This window comes from Cynocephalus volans, chromosome 7, assembly GCF_027409185.1.
Source record: "Cynocephalus volans isolate mCynVol1 chromosome 7, mCynVol1.pri, whole genome shotgun sequence".
Lineage (NCBI taxonomy): Eukaryota > Metazoa > Chordata > Mammalia > Dermoptera > Cynocephalidae > Cynocephalus > Cynocephalus volans.
In genome coordinates this window covers 140,418,795-140,430,910 of record NC_084466.1, presented here as the reverse complement: position 1 = coordinate 140,430,910, position 12,116 = coordinate 140,418,795, and the positions used below count along the sequence as shown (strand labels likewise).

General features: G+C 35.4%; 1 protein-coding gene across 2 annotated transcripts in view; it reads right to left on the bottom strand.

The window, feature by feature from the left end:
- Positions 1 to 12,116, bottom strand: part of ADD3 (adducin 3) — a 124,343-nt gene that overhangs the window by 30,344 nt on the left and 81,883 nt on the right. For both annotated transcript variants that reach the window (XM_063101847.1, XM_063101846.1), the window contains exon 2: positions 2 to 225. In XM_063101847.1, coding sequence (XP_062957917.1) covers positions 2 to 196 — 195 coding nt within the window. In that variant the 5' untranslated portion in view covers positions 197 to 225. The remainder of the gene's footprint in view (position 1; positions 226 to 12,116) is intronic.

Below are 12,116 nucleotides of genomic sequence, written 5' to 3'. Positions count from 1 at the left end.
CAGGACTTTGAAGGATCTGAGTAACTCGTTTCCTCTGCTCCATCATATTGAAGTCCTGTCGTAGATCAGGAGACATATTTCTCTCCCTAATATATTCTGGGTCATTTTCATTGATGCGGTCAAAATATCTCTCTTTGTGAGGCATGCTGGGAGGAGGAGGAGTAGTGATCACACCTTGGCTGGCATCCGAACTCATGTTTCAAGTCTGTGGATTCCCCTTGTTATCTGCATTAATAAACACAAAGGAAGACATGATAAAATTCATTTTTAAATTCAAATTTTACATGGGTCAAGAAGAATTCTTTATATTTTGCTCTCAGAGTAACAGTGGCAACTTTCCTTAAAAAGTAGTTTCTCAAAAAATATTAGAACAATTTATTTGTGTAAAAATACCTTAGATTATGATGCTAAGTTGGAAGTTGATATTTTCAGAGCTAATGGAAACTTATGGTTCAACCATGATGATGTCATAACCTGCCACTTGAATTTTCACAATTAGTTGAGTACTGTCAGTTGAGCTTCTCTTTTCTCTCTTGCTGATGCTTTTATGTTAGACCAAACTTTGGCCATATTTAATGACCACTACATTCTATAGTAAATGTAATTTACCAACATATGAGAGAAATGCAACTTAAAATTTTTCAAGTGATTCAACAACTTCCTCAAGAAAATGTAAGAATTACTAAGATTGCCAGACTATACAGTTGTCCCTCGGTATCTGCAGGGTATTGATTCCAGGACCTTTCACCCACCCTCCAGCCAGAGATGCCAAAATCTTCAAATGCTCAAGTCCTTCATATAAAATGGCATAATATTTGCATATACTCTATGCACATCCTCCCATATAATTTAAATCTTCCCTAGATTACTTATAATACCTAACATAATGTGAGTACTCTGTAAATAGTTGCTACACTATATTGTTTTCTTTTCTGTATTATTTTTTATTTTCTTTTTTCCAAACATTCCCAACTCACAGATACAGAGGGCCAACTGTATAGTATAACTTTAGCAGATATTACTTCAACTCCAAGCAAGAGACAATAAAAAACTATTCAGAAGCTATATGAAACAGCCATTATTCACTTAATTATCATGATCATTACTGATATTTAGGAAAATCCTTGATTTTATGCAAGGAAAACAAGTTCATCTGGGCCTTGCTGCATCTGAGCACCTAACCAACTATAGTTAGAACAGCAGGGCAGTCCCTCTTCCCCAAACTGTGAGCAAATGTTAGAAGTTGATGTAGTCATCTAGCTCAGCACTTCTCAAACTGCCTATGACAAAAGACTTTTTCCACTCTGCTGTGGACCAATATTTTTGTAAAACACAAAATAATGCATTTAGATGTCATGGCAACATAAAATTGCTATAAAAGTTTATAAATGTTTCCTGTCATATTCTGTACTTGTCACAGACTGGTAATAGTCTTCAGACTGGCACTGGACCCTGGACCACACTTTGAATAGCACTGACCCAGCAGAGAGTAACAGCACTGCTAACTAAAGGAACACTTCTTCCAACTTTTAGAATAAGTGACATAGAATAAGCCTTAATCAAGAGAAATGGAGATAACTGATTAGTGTAGCATTATTCTTTTGAAGTGGGTGTAGAAAACGCAAGGAGGTATGTACAATAGGGAAGAAAAGGAAACAAACAAAAAAGAAATTGTAAAGATGGCTTTGCTTCAAACAAGTTTCTTTACAGGAAGTGACTTCCATTCAAATGCAACTATATAAATGATTTGGTAACAGAAAAACCATTATGACTAACTACAAAAAGGTCTTTATACAGTTGCTTATTCGCCTGGTGGGGAGAAATATTTTAATAAGGGAAGTTAAATGTAAAACATTCAAGAATTCTTTTTCTAAGTATTTATACAGAAAACGGGGGGGGGGGGGGGGTTGTTTCTGTGGACCTGCAACTGCAGATGATTTTTCAGAGCCTTAGACTCATAGCAGAACGCTTGTCTAGACAGATCCAGAAGGATATAGACAAAGGCAACCTTCTTCTTAGGGTCATGAATTCCTGATAATGCCTGGAGATATCTGCTCTCATCTTTTAAACACAGTAACAACCAGTGAGGTTACTGTACTTATTTCTAATAACAGACTTCTCAGATAAAATTAAGAAGTTCAGAGAATTGATTACCATGACCTAATAACTTAGCAAATCCATGGAGACAGAAAGCAAATTGGTGGCTGCCAGGGATTAGGGGGAAGGACAAATGGGGAGTGAATGCTTAACAGGTGATGATGGGTTGCTGTTTGCAGTGATGAAAAAGTTCTGGATCTAGACAGCAGTGATGACTGCCCATCATAGTGAATATACTTAATGCCACTGAATTGTACACTTTAAAATGGTCAATTTTATGCTATATGTATTTTACTACAATTTTTAAAAAACTCAAAATAGATCACAAGCTTAAATGTAAAATTGGAAAACTTTTAGGGAAAAACTCAGAAAATCTTCAGTATTTAGGGCGAGATTTTAAAGAGTTCCTAAACTTAACACCAAAAACATGATCCATAAGAAGAAAACTGATAAATTGGACTTCACCAAAATTTAAAATGTTTGTCTGTGAAAGATACTGTGTTAAGAAGATGAAAAGACAAGCTACAGACCATGAGAAAATATTTGTAAACCACATACCCAATAAAGGGCTAATTATATAAAACACGTAATAAACTCTCTAAACTCAAGAGTAAAAGAACCAAACAGTTTCAAACAGACATTTCAGCAGAAAGGATATATACACAGCAAATTGGCACATAGATATTGATGGAGTTTGGATGTGTTGTCCCCTCCAAAACTCATGTGGAAGTCTGATCCCCAATGTGGCAGTGTTGGAAACTGATTGAGTCATGGGGGCAGATCCCTCATGAATGGATTAATGCTCTCCCTGGGGAAGGGAAAATTAATGAGCGAGTTCTTGCTCTGTTAGTTCCCACAAGAGCTGGTTGTTTAAAAGACGTGGCACCCCTCTCTCTTGCTTCCTCTCACTGTGTGATCTGCTTGTACCCACTGGCTGCCTGCTGCTTTCCGCCATGAGTAGTAGCAGCCTGAGGCCTGTGCCAGATGCAGTTGTCCCAGAATCGTAAGCCAAACAAACCTCTTTTCCTTATAAATTACCCAGTCTCAGATAGTTCTGTTACAGCAACACAAACGGACTAATACAGATGTTTAAGATCATTTGTCATTAGGGAAATAAATTAAAACCACCGTAAGTTAAGAGATCACTACACAAGTTTCAGAATGCCTAAAATAAAAGACAGCAACAACTCCAAATGCTGGAGAGGATGCAGAGAAACTGGATCCCTCATACATTGCCAATGGGAATGTAAATGATACAGCCACTGTGGCAAATGGTTTGGCATTTTCTTAAAAAAACCAAATATGCAACTACTGTATGACCCAGCAATTGCCAACTCCTGGGCATTTTTACCACAGAGAAAGGAAAACACATTCACACAAAAATCTGTATACAAATCTTTACAGAAGCTTTATTTCTAACAGCCAAAGACTGGAAGGAAACAATCCAGACATTCTTCAACAGGTGATTGATTAAACTGTGGTATATCCATACTATGGAATATTACCTAGTAGTAAAAAGGAATGAATTATTGATACACACAACAGCTTGAATAAATCCTCAGTGAATTATGCTGGGTTGAAAAAAGCTAATCCCAAAAGATTATATACTGCATGATTTCATTTATATAATAATCTTCAAATGACAACATTACAGAAATGGGTAACAAATTAGTGGTTGCCAGGGGTTAAGGAAGGATATACTGAAGAAGGAGGGAGATGTGCTCAGGAGGTGAGAGGTGGGTGTGGTCATAAAAGGGCAACATGAAGAATCCTTGTAGTGATGGAACTATTCTGTATTTTTACTATGGTGGCAAATACATGAACATACACGTGATAAAATTACATAGAATTAAATACACACATATAAATGAATATGAGCAAAACTGAGAAAATCTGAGTACGATCAGTGAATCATATCAATGTCAATATCCTGATTGTGATATTATACTATAGTTTTAAAAGATATTATCAATGAGAGAAAAAGAGTGAAGGGTACACAGATCTCGCTATATTACTTCTTACAACTACATGTGAATCTACAGTTATCTAAACATAAAAGAATTTAATAAAAGGCTCTTCCATAAAAGTGGAAAAAGCAAAATTGCTAGTTTTCACTTGATGACACAAGTATGTCATCAGCTCTGCAGCAGGGTAAAGCTTATATTGTAGTTATCTTTAGCTATTTCCTGTACCAGAAAGTATTTTAAAGCAGTTCAGTCAATACAACTAAATTGCCTCTGAATAAAAATGCACCAAATGGTAACTGCAAAGTTTTTCTCATAGTGATCAGTCTAGAGTAGATTTAGAACATAAAATGTGGTCAATTAACAGTTTACTCAGGTTAAGGACAGAGAAAATATGAAACCTTCTGAGAGACTAAATAAAATACTGTAAAAAAGCATTTAATGAATATTGTTCAGATTTCAGTACTAGTCTTTATAAGGCAGAGATACACCAAGTAGAAATGTTAACTCATGAGATATTTTCACTTAGTTAATATGTTCCAGGAACTTTTGCTGATTATTAGCCTAAAAAAAACTTTAAAATACATTCTAAAAATCTCCATCTACGTAATCTTTTCATAGGAAAGCATTGTAGTACAGAGTACTGGCCTGTTCCTTACTTCAGTGAGGTGTCATCACAGCATTTAAACAATCACACATTACTGAGCTCTTACATGCTAGTCACTGGGCTGAGGACTTTACATACATTAGTTCATTTATGCCTCATAATACTACAAGATAGGTGTTATCTCCATTTTACAGATGAGGAAATAAAGTCACTGAGAAGTAACTTGTCTCAGGTCAAATAGCTAGCAAGTGGTGGACAGGGATTTAAATTTACGTCTGTTTAACTCTGAAGCCCACGATCTTAATCACAACCTTTTCAAATGCCAATTACAGTTATTCAGCAGCACTGAGTGTTGGGAAGGTTTCATCCTGGCTCAGAATAGCTGGGAAGTCATCATGTATCTATCATCCCTGTGTATACAGCCTCCCAAGGAGGAATGTTTTAAAGGAAATACATGGTAGATTCTAGCCCCTCGTAAACCCTGAACAACTCGTCTTAAGCATAAATATTTCTGCTTCCGGTGATATTTGAAACAATTCAGTCCCAGGGAGCTTTCTCATTAAAATTGACCAACCCTACTTTTAATACCACATACACACAGGCATGCTTCCTAGTACTTCAGAGCAATATAAACCAGTGCAAACCAGTATGAACTCCATTAGGGAAAAAAATTGTCTTTAAAAGTGTTCTTTGCAACATTTTCAATGTAAAGAACAAATTTTTTTAAAATATTATAAAACTTGTTGTCAACACTATGGGTTCCTCTGATGTAGTCTTTGGTTGGGCAGATTAGAAACAAGATACTCAAGCATAAACACAATTCTAGTTTTAAAAATCTTATCCAAATATTTATGCAGCCGCTATCCAACATGTATGTTTAAAGAACATTAGGTTCAAGACACAAATAGATGGAACACTCTAGAACGCTGCCTTTCAAATTTTAAAAAAATGGCAAGCCACAATACATTTTATAGTGTATTCACATACAAATACATAAAATATATAACAAATAAATTCATGACATGATACAGTCACTATGTGGTACATTCTGGTATTTTCTATCTTAATCTATTCCATTTTTTAAAAAAAATGCTGATCAAAATTGATTCATGATCCACTAATGGACTGTGACCCACAGTTTGAAATACAGTGCCCCAGAAATTATGGTCAGATAAAAACAAAAAGAAGGGGTGGGTGGGTGGGTCGGTGGGTGGGTGGGTGGGTGGGTGGGTGTGTGTGTGTGTGTGATAACTAATGTGTGCTAGAGAGAAGAGAATAAGAAATGATTTCTTTCTCTCTCTGAGCTCCCATATAAGAGTGAGGACATAAGTTATTTCTCTTTCTGTGCCTGACTTATTTCCCTTAAACATAATTTTCTCCAGGTTCATCCATGTTGCTGCGAATGGCAGAATTTCATTCTTTTTTATGGCTCAGTAGTATTCAATTGTGTATACATACCACATTTTCTTTAGTTGTCCACTGATGGACATTTAAGCTGGTTCCATATCTTGGCTATTGTAAATAGTGCTACGACAACCATGGGAGTGCAGGTTTCCCTTTGACATGATGATTTCCATTTCTTTGGGTATATACTCAGCAGTGAGATTGCTGGATGATATGGTAGTTGTTTGAGAAATCTCCATACTGTTTACCATAAAGGCTGTACTAATTTACAATGGTGTAAAGTCTCACCAATGGTGTAGAAGGTTCTCCTTTCTCTACATCCTTGCCAGCATTTGTCATTCTCTTTTTGATAATAGCCAGTCTAACCGGGGTGAAATAATATCTTAATGTGGTTTTGATTTGCATTTCCCTGATGATTAGTGATGTTGAGCATTTTTTCAAATACCTATTGCCCTTTTGTATGTCTCCCTTTAAGAAATGTCTATTCAGCTTCTTTGCCCATTTTGTACTTGGATTTGTTTTTTTACTGTTGTTTGAGTTCCTTAAAGAAAAAAAGGGAATGAGAAACAAAGAAACAAAAAAGAAACCACACACACAAAAATACGTTGAAAATTTTCATAAGGAGAAAACAGAATTGTGGTTGTTAGATGGGGTGAAGGGGAGGGGAATTAGAGAGAAACTGGTTAATGGACACAAAGAATGAGTATATTTTGTAATAACAAATATACCAACTATCCTGATTTGATCACATATTGTGCACAAATACTGATAGTCAACTCTGTACCCCACAAATATATATAATCAACTGTTTCTTTCAATAAAAATAAATAATTCCTTGATCTTTTTTGAAGAAATGTTTATTGCAGTTAACAACATATTTCTCTACATATGAATATTTTAAAGACTGCACTTCTGTAGCAAATCAAATTTTGCAAGTCCTTACAGAGTCTAGCCCAGCAAATTAGTAGCATAAGGGGCATGAATAAATTGAGACCAGAAGTACTCAGACGGAGGAAAAAAGTTTCTGTATGCCTGCAAAGAGTTTACAACTTGCATTGAGAAACTTGAGTATAAAGAGAATTTTAAGTAGCCAGTCTCAGATAATGTTACAACTATCTTCTTACTTTAGATAGAAGGTTTTGCTGATAGCACAATGTGTGCCCATATAAAACACATGTCAATGTCACCACTGGAGAAAGATAAAAGCATTTTCAAGCTCTCTGAAGACATTATGAAGTGCTGTTTCTGATTCTATGCACAACTAAAAGCACAATTTTTTTGGTCTGAGTTTTGAAAATAAACACCTATAATACATACACTCTAAATACAGAACCACAGGGCCACTTAAAGATAATGAGAATGATTACTTTTCTATCCAGTCCTTTAGCCATCCAATCTCGAGAAATGTTATTCACAGACAAGAATCATTTCTGCAATATTTCAGTATATTAAAAAATTTGAAAATAGAGCTAAGAAGGTTGTTCTTCTGAATCAATTAATTGATTGCCCCAAATTGAGGATCATTCTACAAAATAACTAGCCAGTACTGTTCAATAAATGTCAAGGTCATGAAAGAAAAAGACCGAAGAATTGTTCCAGATTAAAGAAGATGGAGACTAAGGAGCCATGACAACTAAACACAACACATAATCTTGGATCGGATCCTGGACCAGGAAAAGGACAAGCAGTGAGACAATGGTGAAATCTGAATAAAATCTATAAATTTGATAACAGAATTTACATCAATGTTAATTTCCTGATACTGATAACTGAAATATGGTTAAGACATTATTATGTAATACATTATCACTTACGGAATCTGGGTGAAGGATCAACAGGAATTCTTTTACTATTTTTGCAAATCTTTTGTAAGGATGAAATAGCTTCAAAATAAAAAGTAAAAAAAGGCAAAAAAGCAAAAGAAAAGCCCCAACAAATTAAATACATACATATGTAAACATTAATCCAATAAAACAATCCAATCCCAGCACAGTCAAAGGAAAATACCACAATTTTCAGGGCACTCCCTGAATTTTATAGTATGCTATGTTCTCTTCTCAAAGAATTTTTAAAGTTTGCTCACAGGTAAGACAGGATACAAGAGAAATTTGTAAAACAAAAACAAACAAACAAAAAAACCCACAAACAATATCTGGGCTACTAAACTAAAAACTAGACATGTGTATTAAATTAAAGCTATATCCCCAAATCCATTCAGATTTACTAATACAAAAATGCATAAAATCCAAAGTAATAAAGGTAACATTTTATAACTTTGTTAATATATTTAAATAGTACCTGACATGTATTTATACTATGTGTTTTGTAATGTGTTTCATAATCAAATTAACCTAAAGTGTTCACAGACTGACAAACAGGATCTAGAAACAGACCCTGGGTAAGTGTAGTAAGCACTTTTGAAAAGGGAAGTAGGAAGGAATACTATACCATAAATAAAGTCCTCTCTGCTCCAATATTCTAAAGTATACCTTCAGAAGAAAAAAAAAAAAAGATTGAGCCTCTAAAATATAACACTAATGTTTATAAAGTCCATATTCTATAAATTCTTTCTAAACACCTATAGGTCACAAGTACCACAAAATTTGAAGTGATTATCTTAAGTGAATAGTAAACAAGTTAGTTCTACATCCAAGGAATCACAACCTTGCTGCTTCATGGCTTCCTATGACCTCTTGGTTCAGTGACACAACAGAGTAAAATACCCCTACTGTCATTTGAGCTCACCAACACTGCTAGTATCATGCTTGCCTACCCTGTGATCTGGTTTGCCTATACTGATTCCACTTGTTGACTTGAACCCCTTGCACCCGGGCTGTTGTATCTGCTAGATGCCTCTAGATAAGCTGGACTCTTGATTTGGGCTCTGTGGTAGATTGTTTTCGAAGACGGCCACAAGAATTCCTCCCATGCCCCTTTGCAATGCAACTTTGCAACTTATCCCATTAAGAAGTGGAGACTATTTTCCTACCCCTTGAATCTGGGTTGGCCTTGTGAATTGCTTTGACTAACAGAATATGGGATAACTGATGTTATACAATTTCCAAGGTTAGGTCTTTGAGGGTCTTGGAGCTGCCATGCCATGAAGAAGCCCATCATGAAAAATCTTGAGGAGAGTCCCAGTCGTCCAAAGAAAGCCCGGGTCCCAGCAGACCTCACCAGATACATACTCTATAGCAACATGAATGAGTCCAGGCAAAAGCAGCCAACACAACTCAGCCAACACACAGCATCATGAGAAATAATAAACTGTTTTAAGACACAAAACTTTGAGTTTGAGTTTTTGTTTTTCTATGCAGCAACAGATAACTCAAATGAAAGTTGGTGCCTAGAGGTGAGGTGCAGCAATAACAAAAAGTGAAAACATGTGACATTGGTTTTAGGACTGGGCAGTGGGGAGGCTATCAGGGCAGTGAGGAGATTGCTACTGGAGGCGAGAAAAAAGGCTATGTTACATGGTGACAGAACAAACTGACTACTATGTGTGAACTCGAAAATGACAAAACATACTTTACAAATGTGGATCTGGCTAAGGAGATTTTTAGGCAGGATGCTGAAAGAGCCAGTTGAGTTTTTTTAAACTATATTTTGATGTAATCGTATGTAGGAAATAGCATGTCCTTTATCCAGTTTCTCCCAATGGCAACACCTTGCAAAACTACATCACAATGTCACAACCAGGACACTAATGTGATACACTCAAGGAGATTATTTCCATAACCATTAAGTATTCCTTTAACAACACCCCCTTCCACTCCTTCTTTAATCAGCAGCAACCACTAATCTGTTCTCTATTTCTGTAATTCTATCATTTAGAAATATTATGCAAATGAAAACATGCAATATATACCTTTGGGGACTGGCCTTTTTCACTCAACATAATTCACTGGAGATTTATGGAGGCCGTTATGTGTATCAACAGTTTGTTCCTTTTTATTGCTGAGTACTATTCCATGGTATGGTTGTACCATTCTATTTTTAATCATTCACCCACTGAAGGACCTCTGGGTTATTTCCAGTTGTTGGCTATTATTATAGTAGTATTTTTCATATTAGCCAAAAAGTGGAAACAACCCAATTGTCTATCAACTGATTAATGGATGAACACAATGTGGTACACCCATAAAATGGGATGGTATATGGTAATAAAGAGAAATGAAGTACTGACACAAACTACAACATGGATGAACCTTGAAACATTACGATAGGTGAAAGAAGCCAGTCACCAAGGACCACATAGTGTATGATTCCACTTATATGAAACGTCCAGAAAAGGCAAACCCATAGAGGCAGAAAGTAGATTAGTGGTTGCCTAGGGCTGGGGGAAAATGAGAAGTGGCTGCTAAAGAGGTTTCTTTTTAGAGTAATAAAAATGTTTTTAAATGATTGTGGTGATATTTGTATAATTCTGTGAATATATTAAAAACCATTGAATTGTATACTTTAAATGGGCAAATTGTATGATATGTGAATTATATCTCCATAAGGCTATTTAGAAAAACCACTACCCCACCACCTCAGAAGCTACTGACCACCTTGCAAGCTTGGGGATAGGGCAATCTTTGTAGTCCCCATAATGGCAGTTTACTCAACAAATGGAGTCTGAATTATTTCATCATATCACAACTCTTCCAAATCAATCTGGTTTGTGTTATTCCTCGGCTGGGAATGGTAAAAACAATCTTTTGAAAAGTTATTACTTATATGAAGTCTTTCCAAACAAAATTCTTGGCAGTTTTAACAGCTTTCTCTAGAATAAGCAAAGAGATGGCTGTACTTTCAAGTACCAGGCCTATCATTCCACACTTAAAACAATAATCAAAGATATGCTAAGATTTCAAAGCAGCATATTTGGTTAAATAAAAATAACAACAAATGCTGGTTTATTGAGTTAAGAGTTTTTCTTGATGAAAGTTACTACAAAATTGTGACAGTGTTTACAGTTCTAGAAAACAACTTAGATCTGCATAAACTATGACAAGCCACATCTTCAGATCAACCAGTGAAATTTTTATTCATTTTAAGCTCTAAAAGACATGAGGAGCTACTTTCAAATGATAGCCAAAATTTTATATATAACTGACATGGAAATCAACAGATCTGGAAGGTCAAATTAGGCATAGATAAAAGACAAGAAAAATGGAGAAAAAAAACCCAAACCCACAAATAAACCTGGCATTGAGTAGCACTAAGTAAGTAATATAGATGGCACTTTCTAAGTGCCCTAATGAAAGAAGATTTAATTATCCCACAATGAACTAGGATCTTATTGTATAAATTCCATGCGAGCTCTCTTGGAATATTTCAGCCTAGATTCAGAGATCACATTTTACAGATGAGAGGAAACTATATTCAGAGGTGCTTGAGTGACTTTTCTAAAGCTACAATGCTCAAGTGTCATATGTTGCTATAAAATCATAATAATGATGTTTACTAGCATTACCACGTCATTCACAGACACTCCGTGTAAAAATTCACTCCTTCAATGAAATAGGAAGAAAATACGTGCATCACACCATGTACATACATATTTTATAAATACTATTGACTGAAATATGCTATAATGAAAGGCTAAAATTGGAGTGTTTGTAAATAGACTTAACGGTCTGTCTACATACAGGGAAAAGTAGATGTACAAGTGAGGCACTTGGATAATGGTGATCTGCTTGACCTAAATACCAAAGGAACATGTTTTCTTTAACTGTTATTAAAGATTAAGTAGTATCCATTAACATTTTACCAATACGTCAAGGATCTGCCTTTTCATTTAAATTCTTTTAAGGTTTTGAAAGAAAAATTAAGAGAACATCTAGTCCAAATTTGTTGTTTTCTAGATTAGATAACTAATGAAAGAAGTCTTAATAAATAGATGTGCCTGAGATCACACACCTAGCATCAGAGGTGATCCAAGTTCTCCTTGTCTAGGACTCTTTCCACTATACCATATCACTTCCTCTTAATCCTTCACCTCATGTACTTGGTCTTCTTTTCCATTAGTACTTAGCAAAACATAAATATGAAGCATA